This window comes from Ruditapes philippinarum, unplaced genomic scaffold (assembly GCF_026571515.1).
Source record: "Ruditapes philippinarum isolate M1 unplaced genomic scaffold, ASM2657151v2 ctg14307_1_1_1_1, whole genome shotgun sequence".
Classification (NCBI taxonomy): Eukaryota; Metazoa; Mollusca; class Bivalvia; order Venerida; family Veneridae; genus Ruditapes; species Ruditapes philippinarum.
The window spans coordinates 19,750-44,129 of NW_026856883.1; the positions used below are offsets into that span (position 1 = coordinate 19,750).

Consider the following 24,380-nt stretch of genomic DNA (forward strand, 5'->3'; position numbering starts at 1 on the left):
GAAAATGTTTGATATACATGTATGTAATATCATAATTTACAGAATTCCTCTACCAATGTGTTCAGTTACAGGTATAAATATCAACATCATTGTCTTTATGCAATAAATTATTATAAAAACAATTTCCAAAAGTACTCTTATCATGTCATTGATCCCCTGTTCACATTAATTTACTGAATATACAAATTAAGAAGAATTTAAGGCACAATAAGTGATGGGATAACCTTAATCTTTGAACTTTTTAAAACTTCTCCTGCTTCCCATTTAACAGGAACGTCTTGCTTCTCTTTTTCAAGAACCATCTCGAGTACTAAAGCAATGAATGTAAGTTTCTTGATCAAGGAAACAATGGCTTGCCCCCCCGACAGGGTTTGAAACAAAGCGGTCAGCAATCCTTAGATTACTAGTCTGACGCGATAACCACTCCATGCCGCCACTTTAGAATAGCAATATTTATGTTATAACTAAACTATACTGCTTGTAGCTTCTAGTATACTTTAAACCACATTTGGCAATTACCAATCAACCAGCACATGTGTAATTTGAAGACTCCTGGTTAGATTTTTACCCAAATTCCCTCAGACATCAATTTATTAGTTTTAGCTGAGTTTTAGTTGACTAAGACAGTAAAAAGTCATATTGTGACTTATTTTTCAAGTGTTGCTAGAGGAGGAAGACTTGGCGTATATCAATTGTTTCCGACACAAGCTGGAACCAGAGTAGAACCATTCATATGCTAGCTGGATAGCTTCCAAACATGAAAGAATCCAAATATAAATGTAAGATTTAAATGGGGATATAGTTGTACATGTAGCAATGAAATACAGTTGTTTGTCTTTCTAGTCCACCACATAAGCCGCATGACTCAAATCTTATCATCTGTATGTTGAATGTATTGGATATAATTATGTAAAATGAGAAGAAAAAACATATGTCATGATAACTCAATTAATCATAAAAACATACAAGACAAGAAAACAAACAAAATGGTCACAAAATAAAAGAATTTTTTTATTTAATATATTATGTATATGCATATTGTCATTCAAAATAAATATATAATAACAAAACAAAACAAAAAACATACAGAAAATCTATACAATAGAAAAATGCAATTTAAAAAAAATACTCTTATTTCCATAATACAAATATCACAGGCTTGATAGGTAGATGTAAAATAAATCATTTGTGTAAATAAACTAAACAAACACTGATACAGTCAGCAGTATAGCATGCATTAATACTTATTTTCAACAATGTTTAGCTATCTAATGTCTTAAAAAATCAGCCGTAAATTCTGATGCTATGTATTTCCTTGTTTTTTCTAATGCACAGCATAATATTTTTCTTTTATATATAATATTCAGCCATTCTGTCTTTGGATAAATCAGTCAAATGAATGTCTTAGATGACACTATTAAAACCTTTGAATACTAGCAGCAATAATCAATGATCCATTCCAATTGTCTAGAAACAAGTATTCTTAGTGTCAGCCCCTTTTTTTTCAAAAAGACCCCCAAGGTACTTTCCTTCCAGAAAATCTTAATTTTCAATTAAAATTGTGAATTTATTTAGAACCTTTCTTGCCATGCAAAAATCAAGCAAAAAAGGCATTTTTCTAAATACTTCTTTAAACTGATGCTAGCTTATGAAATATCTCTGGCAAATAAAGTTATAAAAAATAAACCACTATTTCCACTATTTCAATGTTTATGATTTGCTGAATTTCTGTTGTCTTTTTTCTTCAATCTGTCTCTGAAATTCTTCTTCCTCTTTTTGTCTCTCTTTTAAAGCTTTTTGTCTCTCAGCTTCTTCTTCTTCCATCTGTTTCTGAAGGTCCTTTCTCCACTGTAAGTGAAAAAAGACAAGAAAATTACATACAAATTAGACATTTGACACTGATATCCCACCCAGTAATATGAACTGAAAGCAGCACGCCTCCAGATAATATTCATGAATTTTTTTTTAATGTTTTCAAAAGTTAAATATTTCCAAGTGAACAAAGAAAGTGCCAGGTAATTTACACATTGCACACAGTACTAAAACTTTATGAAAATTACCAAAAATAGGTCAGACTTTGAAAAAATAACACTTTTTCCATTAGTCATGCTATAGAAATATGGAAATAAATTCAATACTGTACATGCAGCTTTAAAATTTGCCAATAAATATAATAGCCTTATCATTTTGAAATTTTATGGAGTTTATATTGGTAAAATTTTATTTTTTTTCCAAAAGAAAATATTACTTTTTTGTTCTGATTTACTTAAATGGAACCAAACTTTAGATTTTGCATGCAAGGTTTTTGTTGTTCTGGGGCACAATTGCAAAAGGAAATGAAAAAGAAGGCCTTTTATCACTTTTTAATCATATGGTCACGGTATACTGCGAATTCACTTATATTCGTGGGCATGAAATTTCGTGGTTTTATCAAAACGGGCATTTTCGAAGGTTCTTAAATTCGTGGATTTTCAATTTCTTGTATAAAGATTAAAGATTAAAATAAATAACCTTATGCAAGTAATCTTACTCTTAATCGCCTCGCATTTTACTAACCGCATGTACATTATCTTTAAGTATCGCACAGCGCATGTCAATCAATTTAATCCTTGCCTCTGGACATTCATTACACAAAAATCAGCGGAAAAGCGCCGATGCATGTTTGTAATATATCAAATAGAGACATGGCGAGAAGTATTTGCTGGGATAAAATTTCGTTGGATCTTAAATTTGTGGATTGACCTACCCACGAAAACCACGAAAATTCGTGCCCCACGAATAATAATGATTTTACAGTAGCTTTAATGGTTGAGGACTTTAACCAGTGACTTTTTAAAGCTTTTACACAATAGCTACCACAATGGAAGAACTGAATGGGTAAAAATTAAGGCAATTGTCTACATAAGTATTCATTATATTAATTAAAAAAAATAAAGACATTTATAAAACAATATTGGTCTCAGCAGTGTACACACAAAAAATTAACATAATATATGTATATAATTCATGAAATTTCCCACAATCAATTTTACATTTTATTGATGGGAGTAAAATGAAACAGCAGTGAACATTTAGATTATATATAAGATTATTTTACCTGATCTTCTACAATTCTTCTCAAGTCAAAACTTGTTCTTGTATTGAAGGAAGGTGATGGTTCATACAGAGCTGTTGCCAGCATTATTTCCTCCCTGAAATTAAATGAAATACGACTCTGTTTAATTGAAGGTTAATATAAAGTTAACAATTATAAATTCAAAATGATTGAATACATATCAAGATAAGGTCTGTTACAAAGCCATTATATACAGTCAAACTTTGTTTGCTCGAACTTGCAGGGCCTGTGCAAATTTGTACGAGAAATCAGTAGTTTGGGCCAACCGAGGTTGAACAATTATCATGTATTTTAACTTATTTTATGAAGGACATAGGCCTGAAGGTTTTCGAGTTTTATCAAAAATTGAATGTAAGCATAAGTTATCTTTACAGAATTGGTTAGTGATATACAGTGAGTGATATATATCAAGTGATATACAGTCTGTTATATATAGATGGCAATATACAGAGTGATATACACTGAAATATATTCTGAATCTGTGAGTGATATACAGTGAAGTGATGTAAAGAGATATAATACAGTGATATACATGAAGTGATATACAGTGAGTGATAAACAGGGAGTAATGTATAGTGAGTGATATGAAGAGTGATATATAGTGAGTGATATAGTGATGTATAGTAAGTGATAAACATATAGCAATATATAGTGAGTGATATAGTTACATGGAGACATGTATAGTGAGTGGTATACAGTTAGTGATATACATAGAGTGATAAACAAAGAGTGATATACAGAGAGTTATATACAGTGAGTGATTTATAATGACTGACTCTTATCATATTTCACTGATTTAACCTTACATTTCATTAATCAGCACACGAAAACACTATACATTTACTCACTTTAATGATGTTCTTGCTTTATGTTTCTCTTTCACTTGAGGCATTGACTCCTGGGAAGTCGTTGTTGCCTTGTTAGGTGATGGTGTTAACTCCCTCCTCTTAGGGGACACATACGGGTCAACAGGGGGAGGGAGAGGGGGTAGATAAATCACAGACAGTCCGGCAGCTACTTTTGAGCCTAATGTGTAAGGATTACACACCAACTGTTTGTTCAGAAATCCTTCAATGTCGGTATGTACCTGTAAGTTAAAAAAAATACATTTCATTTATTTTAATTTTATTTCTTTAATATCTACATTGTACATGTAGTTTATGTAACAGTTGTATAAAATTTTTAACCTTGGTTAACTGTTAGACATGTAGTTATAGCAATCTCAAGTAAAAAAGACAAAATTTATGCAGATTCCAAATAGGGGCAAGTCTTTGTTTCTTTATCAAGTTGAGCAAGAAGCTTTTACATTCACAGTTTAGTGCCAGTTGATTCGTGGAATGGATTTAACATCAAGTCTGTTTTCATGTAAACTGAATGTATGTAATTGCTGCGCAACAGTTATAAATAGTATTTTGTAATTATACAAAATAAGATTCAAATCTTATGATTGTATCTAAAATGACATAATTCTTCACAAGTAGTACATGTTGTGTTCTTGTGGATTCTGCCTTGTGTTTATGTTTTTATTAGTTATAAATATCTTTTAACTTAAAAAAAATCCAGTGTTGAACAGTTGTAAGAACATATAACCAGAGCTACTAGGCAAAGGTTATATATAACAAACAACCATTGGAAATATAACCAAAAAAGTCTCTACACGAAATTTATTTTACCTCCCCATTCCTTTATGAAATAAAAAAGTCATAAATTTGCAACAGTCATGCATACAGATAGTATTTATATCACAATTATCCAATGAAAAACTTTGTTTCAAACATGCAGCATGATAAAATATCCTATGATATCCCCATTTTCTATGGCTATTTTCTAATAATAAATTTAAATCTTGATGTGCCACTCTTATAGCCTGCAGTCCTGGATAACTTACCAGAAATTATCAACAATATATTACTATAGATACATGCAATATCTAAAAATATCTACACATAGTACACATCTACTGATACTCCTACATGTATATACTAACAACAACAACTTTCAAAATAAAAAAAGATATAAATAATACATGCAACTTCTCAACATTGTGATGGTAAAACTACACAATTGTTTACTTCTACGGTGTCACAACTTACTTTTGGTGCCAAATCCTGGTCATTTTCAAATAAAAGAAATTACATAAACATTTAAGTCTTGTTCGGCTTTTGATATCACTATTTTCCTTGCAAAACTTAAAATAACTTATTATTGAAATAAGTAATGTATTATAGCTGATTTAAATATGTTGTGATAATAATGTTCTGGTTGTGTTTTTAATAAAGTAAATGTTATCATTAGGTCAAGACCTCATGCCCTTGAGCATTGAGTGAAATACAAATTAGGGCTCTAGTAGAATTATCCACCTTCCGAGCTGGTTGTGTTGATTTGATTAACCCTTTCCCCCATGAGCATATTGTGAAAAATGGCCGTTTTCACTGAAAAGCCTCCTCTTACAAGTTCAAACTGCTATGAAACTATGAAAAATGCTTCAATACTAATCAAACTTGGCACAAATGTTGACTAGATCATTGCCTTTGTAACGACATGCTCAGTCTTAAATTTCCTGTTACCATGGCAACGAGGGGACATCTCAAAATTGCCAAAAAATCACTATTTTGCCTCGATTTTTTCCATCAAAATTTATTTCAAAGTGCTGCAACTGCTCAAGGGATTGAGATAGAGTCAAAGGCTTTTCAGCGTTGGTTAAACGTTACATTATGATTGACCTGGGGTCATTTTTAGCCTCTCACAAGTCCAAAATTTTCTTGGCAATGAGGGGGACTCCGCCCCCCTTCAAACCCCCCTAACAGAAGGGGGCACATCCCCCTCATGGCAACCCCCTGATGTATCTTTTGGATGGGGGCGGCGCCTAAAAAAGTGCTCAATTCTTTAAGCAACATTTCTCAAACGAAAACTTATGTTTGGGGCCCAAATAGGATCTTTTTTTCACTATTTGAGGCCTAAAAAGGGGGGGGTCGAAAGTGTGTTGTTTCGCGTATATATGTGGTAAAGGGTTAAGCATCATTTGTAACAGCTAGTATATCAGGGATATACTGGGAGGAAATTACCAAATTTAATGTTCGGAATTCTGTACAAGTATATTCCACTTATATTTTCTGCAAATAACTACCAACTTTTCTCCAGAAAACATCGGTGAAAGAGGTACGATATGAGAAATATTATTGTCAGCCACATCGCTCTTCTCATTGAAATATTCAGGCACATACATGTGAGCTTTATCAGCTTGCAATGTTAAAAGTGTGTGATGGACATTATCTGACATTGAATTTCAAACAAATTTCTCAAAATTATACAATATTTTACAAGCTGGCAGTAAAGAGTTTGGTTAAATGGTTGTAAAGGCTGATCTGCCTCTATACTGATGACATTGGCCAGTCAACACTTAGATATATAGAATTAAAAATGAAGAATTCAATAACCTGTCCAACTTTGAGGGCCTCTAATACACGTTCATCTTTCTCCATGGAGTGTGCCCGCAGTAAGACATTCCAGGCAGCTGTTCTAATACCCTCCTTGTTTTTATCATTAGCCAAACAACGACATATTTTCACCATAGATTGAACAGCACCAAATCTTATACGCCAACTCCAATCGTTCGGACCTGTGAAAGTATTAACAATGTAAACATCACAAAATATTACGATGATTTGTCAAGTTTTCAATTAATTTGTACTCATTATCCATAGACTGGTCTTTATCGGCTAGTCATTACCCCATGTACTCTTTTCTGTGGACTTATTTGAACGTGACTTATAATATTTCCATGGACTTGTCAAAACTCAATAACCTTTCCATTACTCCATGGACAAGTAATAACTTGATGACATTGTAATAACTTACAAGACCTAAAACATCTCCATGGACTCGTAATGAGTCAATGGACTTGAGGTAACTCCATGGATGAGTCATAAATCTATGGACTAGTCATAACTTCATGGACTAATCATAAATCCATGGGCTAGTTATAACTCCATGGGCTAGTTATAACTCCATGGACTGTTATAATTTTAAAAACTTGTTTTAAGTCCATAGACTTGCCATAATGAACTCTGTGGATTATAGTGTGATCCACTAGTGATAATTTAATCTTGTGACCTGGTTCCAACTTAAATGACTCTATAGACTTGTTATTACTGCATGGACTTATGTTACAATTAACAACATTGTTTAGTTACCCCCTGAAGCCTCAATGTACCTCGTGATCAAATAAAACAATTATTTATACCTCCATCCCGAGCTTCACTGACTGCCTTAAAGAAGGCCAAGTCAAGTAACCCTGCACTGTGTAGAGGTAGGTTATTGTAGCCTCTCTTAAAAGGGTCAGCAACATCCTGGTTGGTTCCCATCAGAGCCAGTTTCTGGATCTCTGCACTCCCTCCATGCAGACAAATATCTGCCAGTACATCTGTATATGTTATAGCCACTTCCCAATGCCAACCATTGATACCAGGTAAGTCTGTACTCTGATAAAAAAATAGAGTTCTAGTTAAGACCTTACAAAACAAATTCCAACTTATTCTAAAGCAACTAAGTCCAAACAGAATAAAACCAGTTCCAAACAAATTCTGGAAACAAAAGGTATGAAACAGAGATAAAATGATATGTCTTGAATATCAATAACCAAAAAGAAGTCAACTAAGCACAGAATCAAACAGTTACATGCTTCTATAGAACTTTGGGTGATATGTCCTTATGTAGGATGGTACTGCAGAGAATACAAGAGCTGTCGGTAGGACAGCATGCTCGACTATTCTAAGTGTTTGATATTAAAAGAGCCTTGATAATGTAACATTTTCTAAATTAACAAAAGGGCCAAATTTTTCTTTAAATCCATGTTACGGCTATAGGTCTTCGGGAGGGTCCTATTATGCTCTCAAAGAAGTGCATAAAATTTCAACTTGTTTCAAAGCGAGATGTCAATGGAATAGGAAAATATCTGAGGTGGTATGCAACTTGAACTTAAATTCTTAGTCAGTAATTAGCATTATTATACTCACCCTTGTGACAATTTTTGAATAGTCAAGCCAATACTGACTATCCAAAAATTGTCACAAGGGTGTTTTATTGAGTATAATAATGCTAATTTCCTATGAATACATAAAATTGACTGAAAAAGGTACAAAGGCTTGTTATTAAGATGTTTTATCAAGTAAATCACTGCTTTATTATTATGAATGCATAAAAATGTCCCAAAAAGGCACAAACTCTTCAGTAGTTATGGACAAAACAGCTTACAAGCAAAACTTTACCAGGAATTTATAAGTTGAAAAAGGGGAGAAAAATCAGCCTAAATGCAAGATAGAATTATGGATCTTGGTCAGTGACCTACAATTATGATTCTAAATGCATATGTGAAGTTTTAAATAAATATCTTTAATAGTTATTGAGATATGTAAAACTTGCATGTAAACATAAACCAAGAGACTAAGTAGAAAAGGGGAGATGAATCAGCCTTAATGCGAGTAGAGTAATGGAACTTGGTCAGTGACATACAACAATTATGACCCTCCAATTATGACCCTAAGTACATGTGTAAAGTTTCAAGTAAATATCTTTGAAGACCTTTAACCAAAATTTCTAAGTTTCAAAACAAATAATTCTATAAATATTGCAGGCAGAGTTATGCGATGTTGCAAACTGATAAACATTGTTACTATAAATAAGTATTGTAAGGTTAAATTGAAAATCTCAAGCAATAATTGAGATTTTTGACTTTACAAAAAACTTTAACCAAAATTTCTAAGTTAAAAAGGGGCATAATTCTGTCAATATTGTAGGCAGAGATATCCAACTTGTCAATCTGATGTACATTGTTACTATAAATAAGTATTGTAAGTTTCAATTGAATATCTCAAGCAACAATTGAGATATTTGACTTTACAAAAGAACTTTAACCAAAATTTCTAAGTTCCAAAGGGGCATAATTCTGTCAATATTGTAGGCAGAGTTATCCAACTTGTCAATCTGATGTACCTTGTTACTGTAAATAAGTATTGAAAGTTTCAATTGAATATCTCAAGCAATAATTGAGATATTTGACTTTACAAAAAACTTTAACCAAAATTTCTATGTTAAAAAGGGGCATAATTCTGTCAATATTGTAGGCAGAGTTATCCAACTTGTCAATCTGATGTACCTTGTTACTTTGAATAAGTATTGTAAGTTTCAATTGAATATCTCAAGCAATAATTGAGATATTTGACTTTACAAAAAACTTTAACCAAAATTTCTAAGTTAAAAAGGGGCATAATTCTGTCAATATTGTAGGCAGAGTTATCCAACTTGTCAATCTGATGTACCTTGTTACTATTAATAAGTATTGTAAGTTTCAATTGAATATCTCAAGTAATAATTGAGATATTTGACTTTACAAAAAACTTTAACCAACGCAGACGCCGACGCGGACGCCGACGCGGACGCCGACGCCGGGGCGACTACAATAGCTCTCATATTCTTCGAATAGTCGAGCTAAAAATGAAGAAATATTGGCTCATTTTGCTTGCTGTGATTCTACTTAAGAAATAACATCGGCCTGAGAGGTGTATATCGGCTGTTTAACACCGGTTTGGAGTTTTGATGCGAGTTTTTAGGAATTGACCACAAAGGCCGTAGGCCTGAGTGGTTAATTTTGTCGCATCAAAATGTCAAAACCGGTGTTAAATAGCCGATATACACCTCTCAGGCCGATGTTATTTCGATTCTAACACGATAAAATAATGAAAATCACTTATGTTAATTTTCTAGCGGAAATAACTTCCGGTGCCGATTTTCATATAACGCTGTTCGATTTTCGCACCCTACTGTTGCGAAGATATAGAAATTATTAAACAAATAATAAGAAAAAAACGTTATTTCATCAAGTTTTTAACAATAAAAACTTACGTCGTATGGTGTTTACATCAGTGCCTCATTTATCATTCTTGTATGTATGAAATAACATCAGTTTGTTTATGAATGAGTTGTTTACTTAGGATGATGTCATTACGCTGCTTACTGATTGGCGCCGTTTTGTAAAAATATTTATTAACTGATATGGATCTAATATGTGGCGTTAGTGTATGTGAGACATTATTTCGGTATTGTATGAAAAGAAAACATTATATGAACTGAAAATATAAATAAAAATGCTTTTTATTGTTGCTTTAAAATGCTTTGTAAACTATACAATCGAGGTTGAAAACATAACAGCGCATATACAAGTAGTCCCTAGCCGGTGTTTATTGGCAGTTTAACACCAGTTTTTTTCCTTCTTTGTCTATAGTGACAAAATCATTAATTTTCTTTTTAATTTAATTCTCCATTTAAAAATGGAGACTGCAGACTGGCATGCACATGATCATTCAAGTCTTTTCAATTTTATCATTTTAAACTTAAAACTTTATTCACATCACCCAAACTAAGAAAGAACTGCCTTAATTGTTTCACAGGTTCAAGACCAATACAGAATAGAGTAGGATTAAGTTAAACTTACTGCAGCATTAGTATAAGTTTGAACGGTGCTGGCCTCTGATGCTCGACCACTTGGTAAAGTGGTACCAGCTTCAGCCTGGTACCCAGTCCCTGGTGGAAACATACTCTCCCCAGTTCCTGCAGTTGTCCGTGACCCTTGAGTCATGGCCCTTGTCCTGAAATTATATTTTTAATCCTTTTTACAATAAGCTCATGACAAAGAGGTCAATGAGACAGTGTGCTCTATTGTAAACAGCTCTGTTAAGATTAATAATGAAATTGTATCAAAATTTATTTTTTCTCAGAACACTCCATCAACACTGGAAAAAGGCACATCATTACCAAAATGATTTTTGAGGTAAATTTTCTCTTAAAAAAAGGTTATTATTGGTTAATAAGTACTTATAAGCGTACAAAGAATATCATCTCAGAAAATTTTATGAAAATCAGACATTAACAAACAATTATACCAAGAAAGGAAAATTTATGTTCGAAAGAGGACGTAACTGTGCTTAAATTGATTTCACAGTTCCAATTTGGTGACAAAAAGCATTCCCTTTGATCTTTGATGGTTTCAGAAACAGAACTTATCAAATAGGTGACCTATAAAATTACCGACAAAGAAGTTGCAACAAAAAGATCTAATGTTTTTGTTCAAGAAATCATAGGATAACGTATTTAAGTTCTAGCATATTCATGATCTTTCAAACATTGCCTGAGCAAGTGTTTCTCAAAACAATTATGGCTAAAACACCAATGGCTTATGCACACAAAAAAAATCAAATCAATAATTTGAGCAAATAAAACTGATATTGCAGGTTAAAATATTGCTTTAAACATTTGACTTTTCATTTCATATCTTAATTAAACTACACAATTATTTGCCATGGATTCAATATTATCTAGTTAATACTTGCAAGACGTACGGAAAATTTGAAAAAAATTGTTACCCTGGTGTTGATTTTGGAGACATTTTTCTGACAGGTGATTTTATATCCTCATCTTTCACAGGCACTCCAGTATCAAATGATACCTCTCTTTTTAAAGTTCCTGGACCAGTTGGAGATACCATTTCTCTGTAATAACAGAAATCACAAGTCCATTAAAGTTTTAAAAAAAAATGCCAAGCATCTTATTACACTTTTCTCAAGTTTTGATTTTCTTGAAATATTTTGGCTCATCTGGAGGCATGCAGCTTTAAATATCAGTCATTTGATTTTATCTGTCACTATCTACGTAAGAAATTAACCTAAAAATATGAATGTCTTACTTAACATTAGGTTCATCCTTCTTCGAAGGGGATTCAACATATGAAGGTGATGCTTCACTGAGGTCTGTATCCTTTGCTGACGTATTTCCACTCTTTGTCTTTGCAGAACCTATTATATAAAACAAATATAGGCTTAGATATAGGCTTAGTGTAGTTAAGTTTATTTACTTTTATTTTAGTTTGATTGTGTTTGAAGCTGTAAGCTTATATTCAAACACTCTTGTATCCGTTCCTGGAATCAATCAGTACTAAACACTGAATGTAAAAATTCTTGCTCAAGGAAACAACAGCTTGCCCCTGACTAGGTCCGAAACCATGTGGCCAACAATTCTAAGATTACTAGTCAGACATGTTGACCACTTGACAATGCCGCCACTCATATACTGGTTGGGGACCACCAAAACCGGACAACCACCAAACCCGGACGGCCCCGAAAATGTTTAATTTATTATTTTCTTTGTTCATTGGTTGTCAGTCACTTTTTTATCAACAATACGTGCATGTTTTTTTTTAAAATTAAGTAAATAAATTTATTTCAACCTCTGTAAATGGTAATATTTTAATGTATCTTTTAAGAATGTTGACGTTGAAATTTGGGGGTCAAGAAAGCAATGCCTGACCTCATATACCAGCTATAATTATTTGCAGCGTGAATAATAGAATATCCAAAACTTCAGCATTTGTTGCTGAAACATTGTATATCATGTTAAAAATCAAAACACCCAAGCTTTTATCTGAATTAAATCATGTCATGTACATATCTGTCCGGACACATGGTACTGTAGTGTAGACAATTTAGGTAATTTTGATACCCTCCTTGTCGAGCCTCAGATATAAGTGTCAATACAATCAGAAATAAACAAACTAGTTTGTTAGTTAGGAGAAGAACCTAGCTGAACTCAACTGTGTCAAATTTTTTGGTCTCTAGGTTAAAAATTATGAAATCTGTACAGAAAAATGTTCCAAAAGTGTCCAGTTGATGGTCTCCGACCAGTAAACTTCAATTACAAATTTATTCTCTTTACAATTGATCAGTCTTTCTATTTTTAACAAATGTATCATCAATTTAGCCAATTAATCTTTTTATTACTCACCTAATGTTTTGTTTTTCAATACATTTTCAAATGACATTGATTCCGTACAGATTATTTGGGGAATAATCCCCTTTATTGCATATGTAGGCCAGTAGTGACTAGTCCTGGAATAGTCCATTGTTAAAACCAGGGATTTTGTTTTTTAAGACAACTGCTAAAATGAATGCTTGGAGTTATTGCAGTGAATATTAAAGGCCTATACCTCCAATATAGAGCCATGATAAGTCTGCATTACCATGTATAACAATCTGAACAGGTCTCCATAATGATGTCTGTGTCATTTTCACATTAAGAGATTAAGAGACCAAAGACTCGCATGAAAACAATGCCCAGTTCAAAACTCTTTTTACGAAAAAAACCCAAAAAAACAGCAGAACAAAAACTAATCAGTCAACACTATATAGCTGGGTCTGATTTTTCTGGCTATATACTTGCATTATAGGCAAGTCTAAATTGTCTATAATACATTTCAATGATTAAACCTTCTATGGTAAAGCTTTTACCTGTTGCTGATGTTTTCATTTTCTCCGAGTCCCCTTCCTCACTCCTCTCGTAGATATCACTCAACGTTGGTTTGGAGCTTGCTACACTAGCACGAGATTCACGATCCTTTGGGCTTGTCTCATCACTTGAATAACTGTAACTCTCTGTAAAGAATACAAAAAACATACTACCAAGTTAATAACAAATTTTTCTACTTAGGAAATCCATAGATGAATTACAAAGTGAAAATGAAGTTATTATGAAAATTGATTGGTTATGAAATAAATCAATATCAAAAACTGTCAGAGAATGTGTAACAAAAAATGAACAACATTTAAAAAAGTTCACCACAACTCAACAAAGAATTTAAGTAGAACTAAAAAGATGAACTGATGATGAAAATATAATATTTATATATTTAAGACAAAAATTAACTAAAAATAAATAAAAATAACATGATTATGAATAAATGAAAGAATATTTCATCTTTTATTTGAAGATGGCTTAGAGATGGACTAATTAACTAAGAAATAAAAAGAAAACTATGTGATTTCTTCCAACCAATTCCCTTCACCTATTAGTAATAAAACCAAAAGACTTCGATATACTTTCTTGCATATCAGACAGGATTATCTACTGTTTACAACGGTGATAGAAAAACCTGTCTTACAACCCCCATGTAGGACACCACACCCCTTTTATGAATCAATTGTGTTCTTAGAATGGCGTAATTTTCTTGTTACGAATGAAGTTGTAAATTCATTCTCAGGTAACTGTTTAGCGGAAACTCAGCAGAGCCTTGTAACCACCGTAAACAATTACCCTTGAGCTATATATTATGGTCTGTACCAGCAGCCTGTATAAGATCCTTATAGTACTTAAATAATGAAATTGTCAAGATATAAAACAGACCAATATTTGGAATAAAAAAATAAACTCAGATCTAAAACATCACAAAAAAATGACAACAACAAAGACACCATTGCTGCAGTGATCATAATAGCTCAATTTTTTCTTCGAAACAGATGAGCTTATTAAACAGAACATTAAGTGTTACAGACTAAATGTCATGGCATTGACAAGAGTTAATAAATAAAAAAATATTTGAAACAATTCAGTAACTAAGACTAAAAGGTGTAAAAATGCATGATTAATTCATTAATTCTAACTACAATTACATAAGTGTAATAACTGTTGAATAGGCATTAACAGCAAATATGAAAATTGAAAATAAAACTCTCTACTTTCTACTACACTGTGTTGATGGGAATAAAGACAAATATATAAAACAATTCTAATTGCTTAACTGTTAGCTACTGTAAAATCATAAAATTGTGTCTGAAGTTTTAAATAAGTTTCTGTGAAGTCAAGTTCAATTACATTGCTGTAAACCTATTTTTTTACAAATAAGAATTTTTTTCAGAATTCAACAAAGACGTAAACACATTTTGTTGTTATAGTTAAAGTGACAATATCATATCATCTACTTCACATTCACTGTCTTTTAGAGTGAGAACAATTTTTATTCTAGAAACAAACTCAGGCACAAAAAATAATTTCATCACAATTATTTACAATTTTACAGTAGTTAACAGATTTACTACAATTTTGAACAAATGACAGTGTTATAGGGTACTAAAATAAGTTTGCTTCTTGTCTCAAGCCTGGCTTAAAGGAACCTGCCTCCAGATTCTTGCAAAACCATATGAGAATTCTAAAGTATTTACATATTAATAGTAGACATATTAAATGCATAAACATGTTTATATCTGCAAAAAAGAGAGATCCTTTTAAGTTATGAATATGGTAATGAAAATTGATAATAAGAACTAATTTGACTATATAATATGTAAAGTTCTGAACAGTGTCTCAACCTGAGTTTTCCCCACCATTTATTTGTTCCTTTTTTAATCATAGATATTTGTCAAAAAACTTGCTTAATTTTATACCTATTTGCTAATCCAAAATTTTATCAAATTATTATTTCAATGGTCACATGAGGTAAGAAGCAAACATTATTTTAAGGCCCTAGATGAAAAGTGTACATGTATTTTTCTAGAACTAGTACCAAATCTTAATGTTTTCTTCGTTGATTCAGTGGCTGTAAATCAAGCATGCAGTGTTAGATGAATGAAAACAATGAAATTAAAGTTAATTTTAAAATTTCTCATCACACCCTTAAACATAGTCTCAAGAGCACTTAGTGGTTTAAGTGCTTAGTGGCAGCATGGCCACATCTGACTAGCAATCTAAGGATCATTGGAAATGTGGGTTCAAACCCCATTAGGGGCAAGCCTTTTCACACCCTTATACTTTCATGCAGTCCCATAGAACATTGAGTGGTGTGAGTGCTTTGTAACCACATGGCTGCATCTGACTAGCAATCTAAGGATCATTGTGAGTTTGGGTTCAAACCCGTCTGGGGCAAGACACCAGTTTCTTACACTCATTACTCAGTACTGATTGGTTACAGTAATGGATTCGATAGTGTGTTTTTAAGCTTATAGTTTTCTACACAATCAAACTTGAAATTAAATTGTTTTAATTCTTCATGGTATATATACAGCATAGTACGTGTATATAAAATTTTAAGCCAATCAAAATTCTAGAAATAAATTAATTCCCATTCAATGCCCTTGGATTTTTTTTTTTTTGATGGGGGGTGGGGGGGGTGGTTGGAAAGATAGGGGCAATGTCTGTCTAATTTCGATGCAAAAAGCACTATAAAATGAATAAAATAAAAAAGAAACTTTTAAAGTTTTTAATGAATAAGGAATACATCTCTCTTTACAATTGAGAACTGATTTATATTTCATTTGTCACGTATTAAGCTTTTAAAAATATTTCAATATTCTCACTTCTAAGTGTGATATATTCCTTATTGCTCAAAAACAAAACAAAAATCAGCATTGTTATTCCCATCACCAGAGTTTCTGTACCTACCAGATGTACTCTGCTTCAATTTTTGTTCTAGAATAATAAAATATCACACAACTTATTCCAGTATAATTTGATAAGCTAACTATTTTAGACATCTAAAAGAATAGACAGTAGGAATGACTGAAATCTAGCAAAAGTAATCAACTAAACTAGTTGCTGACAAACTTAAAAATCTTAGAGTAAAACCCGCTAAAATTTTATTATTTTTTTTAATCATTTTTCATTAACAAAGGTATACAAATTAATCACTAGCAAAATGCTTGTTGTTCAAAAATTCTCACCTGAACTTTCTGACCGGCTAGAAACTGGTGGAGATTTCACCTTGTCCCCTGGTCTGTACCCTCGGGCAAGATTATGGAGGGCCCTGAGGGCCATGAGGCTGGATTTGGAGGCTTCTGCCAGGATCTGGAGAGCTATCATACTGTCCACCCTTCAAATTGAGAAAAAAGCATCACAAAACATTAATTTAACATATTATTCACAACAAATTACAACAAATTTTCTCTTAAAAAGTTAAAAGTAAATGGTAAATGAATGAAAATTACATGAGCACCATGGAAATTATTGAAATCTTGTCATCAAAGTAAATATTTAAAAATTTAATCAGTATTAAAATGCAAATCCTTTGTTTTATAGGCAAATGAACACTAAATATTCTTTTTAGCCTAATAATTATTGTACTAAAAGTGAAAAGTATTTTGCTATTTTGTACATGGACAATATTGCCGTCAGAAAGTTAGACATTGGTGTAAACTAAAGTACCTCAGAATCTTCTCCATATGTCATTAAAATATTTTGCCAATTGTCTATTTTTTCTTAATTTTTCACTTTATTTACCTTATTTAAACTTGAGACTATAAATTTCATAGTAAAAGAGAAAATATTTTTATACCAGCTTTCATTTACAAGCCCCATACCACAATGACTCAGGGCTTTCAGGGCTTCTGTGAGGCCCCCACTTAGATGATTTGTACACCTCCATACATCCAGGGCGTGCCACAGGGTGGGGCTGAGGTCATGAACACTACTACTTATTGCCACACTGTGGGCAGTGTGAGTTGTCAAGTCCTTCGAGTGGGCAGTGGTTCTCTTACCAGTATCTGTACTCTTCTGTAGAAAATGAAACAAAAATCTTTTAGGTTTTTTTTCTGTTGAATTTAAAGTCACACCAACATAGTAAAAGTTATATGGCAACTTTCCAGCTTACTGGTAGAGACAAGACCCTTCCATGCATTATTTCAAGCACAAACTGGCACCTGAGTAGAACCCTCAACATTTAATAAGCTGGAAGGATAGCTTCCTCACATAAAAAAATCCAAAGTCCCTGTTGGGATTCAAACCCACAGTGGTGAAAGGCAAGAAGTTTGAAGATAACGACCTTGACAACTTAGCGACAGCTGCCACTGAAGAAATCTTTGTTATACAGCAATTCCTTTACATTAATGGTTTCTAGTCTATAAACTAGCCAGTTATAAAACAGTATGAGTATATTCTTAACAGGTTACTTGTATGACAGTCCATGTAAATTTAATACGAGTACAAGGTACATTGCATAGAAAACAGACCATTAATAAGACTTTGCAAATCAAATATATATAACCTACGTAACAAATAATACATATGAGTAAAGGCCAATTATTTTATTCTTTTAAACCAATCAGATGCATTTCCTATGAGACAGACCACATTTAACAGTATGTGCAATTTTATTAAATTGCAATCAATGCATTTCTACAACACTGTTCTAGAAAAAGTTAAAAGGATGTGTTTGTCAATTTTCAACAGTATGATGCTAAATGACATAATGTTTATCAATTTGATGCTAAATTATACATTATATTTTATGCTCACAAAATTGTAAATACTTCAATATATCAAACATCATTTTGCAACCATCTAATCAAATTCAGAAAGAAAAAAAAAGCATAGACAAGATCACATATAACATACAGCGCTTGGTCTGCTGAGAGCAGATTTACGGACATTGTCCCCTTCTTTGATTTCTCCAGGTTCAAGCTGGGTATCTGACATGATGATTTTACCCACTGTGATGATAAACCTCAGAGAGAGGAGAGCATTTGGATAGGGACTGTACGCCTCCTGACACTCCTGTAGTCCTGTAATATATAAAACAATTAAAGCACATGCAACAAGTATAGGATAGCCAAAACCATTAGTACAGTCAAACTACAAGCAGTGGTTACTCCCCTATCAGTAAGGAAACCACTTTTTATTTTCTAACAGTTTATTTTTTTCTCTTTTTAAATTTTTGATTTAAAGGAACTCCACTGAGGCTGAAAAAGCCTAAAAACTTAATATATGAATTTCATACAAAGATCAGTTGAGGCATTTAAAACAGTATGATCTGCAAAAGATAATTAATAAATATAATCAGAAATAAGATGGAAATCGTATTTCTGTGCTATTTTTAGCTCAATATGAGTGAAAACCGTTGTGATGCTTTTCAATTTTGGGTTATTTTTCACATTTAGAAAAATTGTTCTGGAACTAGAACTCCGCAAGTCGGATATAACTCAAAAAATAAGAAATGCAGAGCAGCAGTTTCTGTGCACTGCACTTCTTATCAATAAGATCTATCATCCTATTAAGTTTCAAGTCTAAAGCTTTTATAATTTATGAGAAATGGCCTGGACAAAAATAAAGTATGAAAATTAACAAAGGGCAATAACTCAAAAAATAAGAAATGCAGAGTACCAGTTCTTATGCACTGCACTTTTTCTTAATGAGATCTATCATCCTATGAAGTTTCATGTCCATAGCTTTTATACTTTAGGAGAAATGGCCCGGACAAAAATAAAGTATGAAAATTAACAAAGGGCAATAACTCAAAAAATAAGAAATGCAGAGTACCAGTTCTTGTGCACTGCACTTCTTCTTAATAAGATCTATCATCCTATGAAGTTTCAAGTCCATAGCTTTTATACTTTAGGAGAAATGGCCCGGACAAAAATAAAGTATGAAAATTAACAAAGGGCAATAACTCAAAAAATAAGAAATGCAGAGTACCAGTTCTTGTGCACTGCACTTCTTCTTAATGAGATCTATCATCCTATGAAGTTTCAAGCCCATAAATGGCCTGGACAAAAATAAAGTATGAAAATTAACAAAGGGCAATAACTCAATAAATAAGAGGTGCAGAGTACCGGTTCTTGTGCACTGCACTTCGGGTCATTATAAGAAGCATGCATTCCAAGTTTGAAGTCAATCCAACTTATAATGACTGACTTATGCTCCTGACAAGCTTAAGGGGACACCGACAACGACGCCGACAACGACGTCAAAAGTAATCCCTATATGTCGCCTTTTTCAAGGCGACACAAAAACCAAGTGAGCAAATGGTCTCAAAATGTGCAAACAAGTTATTGGTCTTGACTTACATGAAATAGAACATTAATCTTGAAACATAATTGCAAGCCATGTCATGTCGAAAAACCACAGTGCAGTCCCTTTAATACTTTCATTAGTTTTTTTCTTAATAATTTGTTAGAATAACTTAAGTTAACATCAGTGTAACAAATGGCCACGATTTTTTATCACATGATTTACCTATGTCTACATTTGAGATATAGTGACAGCACTTGTTAAACTGATAAAAAGTGACCAAACTGGCGTTAAATGTTTGCGATATGGCCTGTCTGTTCCAGGGTTGCTTTTACATTTGTGTAGTAAGACCCAACTTGAAACCTCTTGTTGAATCAATGACAAGTATTATGCTAATGAGACAACTTTATAATATTACCATGGTAAAGGTCTTTTATCCAGGCATCATAATTTATGTGTAAATACATAGTTTCAGATGAACAAGAGTAAAGTTCTTGTAATTTGTACTTTGATTTATATTATCACATGCAGCAAGTGTGACCACTATTCGTGGCCATTTATATAGGGACTTCATCATGACCATTGTTGGACAGAGACCGTTCTCTGAAGTGACCATTTGCTCAAATTAGATTGTATTCTTAACTTAGCCTATGCTAACAAAATTCCAATCTTAGTTCTTTTGACTTAAAATCTACTTGAAACTTGTTTTTTAACATGAATAATTAATTGCAATCATTGTTCCATATTGCTAATTTGTTTTCTTGTGACTTAAAATCAATATTTTTAAATATTGTAATATTGTTTCTCAAGGAGAAAATAAAAAGTTTACCATCTAGGTATGTGAATAATCTGTTTTTAAAGTCCTTCTGTCCAGACAATTGACCTGCCATGTGATGGTAAAAAAGGCGGGAAAATACCAGCTGGCCCATCTGCAAATAAAACATTTTGATATTAACAGTTATTCAAACCCCTTAAATGGGAAAAGGAGTGAAGGTTTGAAGTTGACAATGACTGACATACATATACTACATACATGTACCTCAAGATCTTGCTACATATCATGCTATATGAACATGTACATTATAAAATATGAAAGCAACAAATCAGCAAGGAAAGGCAACATCCCTGCTGCCCTGCATTCCCCAACAATAATACAGAACCACCTGCAAGGCACAAAGCAGGGCATGTAAAAATTAATAATAATAAGTCTGTTGTTATCAACTTCAACAATTGTTTTGACTAAAAGGTGTGTTATTGGTACACAGACAAAGCTTCAAAAGTTGCATTTGACAATAATATCAAGTAGAGTAAAATCTTCTGATAATGAAATATTACATTGTACCATGTGAACTATATATTTTTTGTCTCACAATATGTATATTCTCCTTATTATCTGTAAAGTCACAAAGCTTATAGTAGATTACATTTTCTTGTGTAGTAACACTGTTTGCGTGAACTATGACACAAATATCTGTATCTGATATAACCAGAGTATCAACTCAACCTTTCACCTGCTGGAATAGAAAACTACAAAAATGATAAGCCTTTTCCATTAGTATAGAGCCGGCCTGCACATCTATGCAATCTGGCCAGGCTTCTTTACTGTAGGCAGATCAATTTTAGTATCTTGATATTGAAATCCCTTTGACAATCAATGGACTGTTCCAAATTCAAAGCAGAGTAAATCATGAGACAAATGCAGCAAATTAAAGATTAAATTTTGCCAGCAAGATTTTGCCTCAACTGGGTGAGTGTCAAGTAATTATAGTCTGCTGCCTGCAACATTTTTATGCTCACCTTTAAAAGTTTGATTTCACCAGTTCTGAGGTAAGGTTGATGGACAGCATCTGTACGTAACCAGTATAACATGGTCTCCGCTAGGAAGAACAGTGCTGGTATATGGTACTTCTCTAACGGAGATTGATCAAGGGAGATAATCAAAACATCCAAACATTCTGAAATAAAACAAAAGATATAATTAGAAAAAGTGCCACATATGTTTGATTTATAATCAGAACTAAATACTTCCAATGCTAGATACTAATCAAACCTATGTGTTTCTAGAACGATCTTCAATTCTTATTTCCTTTCCTTTCAGAGAAACTTAAACATATTATTTACTTTAGTTCAATAAACAAGATGTCTACTATTTGAATTTGATACCGTCTAAACTTTGACAAAGGAGTGTTTCATTTCAAACTAGCCTGGGTTCCAGTCTGTTGAATTTTTATATGTGACAATAGTATTGTATTTATGTCTATTTCCCTGAATAAATCAATATGATTTTGAATTGTGCTTTATGCAGCTGTAATATATTACCTTCCTGGATTTTACCTCTACACTGAGCTAGCTGGGCAAGTTCTGTCCATGCCATAGGAAGATTTACATGTTTGCCCACACCTCCATCCTTCAAACCAGCCCTTCTCTGTTATAACATAATAAGACATAACATTAATATAATGTTAATTTAGTATGTAACAACACTTATGAAATAAGCACATTCTTTTGCAAAATTAATCAGCTAAATATCCAGTTAGTCTTAAAAAAAACATAACTCCAGAAATGCTTTTATTTTTACTTCTCAAAAGATTTTATTTTTGGTGTACCTTTATGGTTTCTAAAAAGTTACTCATTAGCCAATTACCGGAACCTTCTTTTTCTTCTGATGCTTTTTGGCAATAATAGTACAGTTATAGTGTGTTACTTTGTTTACATTTTGCTTCTTTTATGACAATTATTTGACATTTTGCATTACTTTTTTTTTCAAGTAACAAGCATCTAGCATAAACCATTATTTAAACATTTTAAAATTCATATTTGCCCTTTCGTAAGATAAAAAAATCATTTGTTTATGAGGAATAATGTGCCTTTGATAAAAATAAATGATAACAAGAAATTAATCAAAGTCAAAGATCACAATAATAACCAAGTAGCCAACCTTGGATCGTTCCAGCATCTTTTGAGCAGATTGCTCCAATTTTTCTTTCTCATCAAAGTCTTTAGCATTGTTGTATTCCTGTACAAAATCTTCAGATACTTCCAATGGATTTCTAAATCACATAAGTTAGCATGTAATTTCTTGAACCTCAAACAATATTACAAACGTTTGTATACCGGTATACATTTATATATGATGTTTCATTAAATTGACTTCATACATGTATTGTGCTAGATCTCTTTACTTATAATATCTGATAGTATATACTGGATAAGGCTATAGACCATAAACATAATAGTTCTGATACTGGACTCCAACCCAGCAAAAAGATCTTTTGAATTTAATTTTTTTTATGTACAATTTATATATATTGAAATGATTTTGAAAAAGTGAAAAAGCAAATTAAGAAAAACCAGGTAGGTACCAAGACCACAATCAGATGATTTCAGTTTAAGCCTCAGACATGGTTAGGAAAGACAACATTAATTCTGAACTCTACATGAAGTTTCATTGGTTTAAACATATTTATTTAAGCTTGATTGCATAGTTCTTGCAACTTATATTTATCACTTTCTAGTAAGCTTCCTGGAACCAACCAGTACTTGTGTCATATGAATAAACATGGTCGTGACTCAATTTCGGCTGGAACCAATGATCCTTGGGTTGAGAGGCATATACCTTAACCACCAGGCCACCGATCTCCTTTAAGTTTAATTAAATGATAAAAAAAAAAATATGTACATGTATTATGACAAGGATATAACTATATTCAGGCAAATATTAACTGGCTTACTTCTTTCGATAAAAAAGATAACTAATTCATTAAGTTTACACAGGTTTTCATGTTTTATGTTTTACACATGAAAGAAAACAAGAGCACAGCATGTGCAGTTAACGCTTTTTAATCACTTTTATCAGTTTTATCAATGTTTATCAGTTTTGCATGATAATAAGGATGCTACAGACTAAGCAATCATAATAGCTGACACAAATGAGCTAAAAATCTAAATAAACAAAATGCTAAAGTTTACCTTGTTGGTACAAGAACTTTCTGGCTTTTTAGGGTCTGTATGTAGGACTGTTTCAGTAATCTTTCCTGTAACTCAAGCCTCTGTGTGTGGGATATAATCCCAAACTTGTGAACTATTGGTATTTTGGTGATAGGCATCTTGCCTCACTTTGTCTGCAAGTCTTTGAACAGTTCTCTTACATGTTCTGTTAAAAATTGACATGATTTATCATTATAAATATAGATATTCTGTTTCAGTACAAAATGTTTTAATTGGATGGTATTTTAATGATACACAAGACTCTTATAATATCTAAAACTATGACAGTGTAACTCAACTTCCAATATACAAACATTATTTGCCTCTTGTGGGAATATCCTAAAAAGTTGGATTTTGGAAGTTTCCAGAATTTTAAAGTCCAGAATTTGGAAGTTCAGTACAAAAGTGATTTAAACACCAGTTGGTTTTTATTCTACTGAGAAGTGTCATCATCATGTTTACATTTTATATGACATATATGTAACAATCTGTTGTGAGGTAAAAAAATATAAAACTGACGCAAAATTCATGAAATACCTTAATCATAGTAGAATGATTAATGTTTACATTTGTACAATGCTAAATATCTTTAATGGACTTTGTCAACCTTTTAACATGGACAATATCCTTTATCATTTTCAGGAAATATTTTTGAAATTTGTTCTGAATAATTATATTAGTG

At 32.4% G+C, this 24,380-nt stretch overlaps 1 protein-coding gene across 3 annotated transcripts; it reads right to left on the reverse strand.

The window, feature by feature from the left end:
• Positions 1 to 1,332: 1,332 nt before the first annotated feature.
• LOC132748001 (transmembrane protein 232-like) lies at positions 1,333 to 23,868 on the reverse strand. 3 transcript variants are annotated; one of them, XM_060737539.1, is made up of 19 exons: positions 23,681 to 23,868; positions 22,650 to 22,761; positions 22,031 to 22,136; positions 21,509 to 21,666; positions 20,541 to 20,640; positions 18,320 to 18,486; positions 17,262 to 17,479; positions 16,651 to 16,799; positions 16,373 to 16,399; positions 15,498 to 15,530; positions 13,450 to 13,593; positions 11,853 to 11,961; positions 11,533 to 11,658; positions 10,605 to 10,758; positions 7,359 to 7,596; positions 6,553 to 6,734; positions 3,964 to 4,202; positions 3,098 to 3,191; positions 1,333 to 1,848 (listed from the first exon to the last, which is right to left on the reverse strand). In XM_060737539.1, the coding sequence occupies exons 1-19, from the start codon at positions 23,815 to 23,817 to the stop codon at positions 1,711 to 1,713; spliced, it is 2,631 nt and encodes an 876-aa protein (XP_060593522.1). In that variant the 5' UTR covers positions 23,818 to 23,868; the 3' UTR covers positions 1,333 to 1,710. The 3 variants fall into 3 exon arrangements, with proteins under 3 accessions (XP_060593522.1, XP_060593523.1, XP_060593524.1); XM_060737540.1 differs by lacking the exon at positions 15,498 to 15,530; XM_060737541.1 differs by lacking the exons at positions 15,498 to 15,530; positions 16,373 to 16,399.
• Between the last annotated feature and the right edge of the window lie 512 nt (positions 23,869 to 24,380).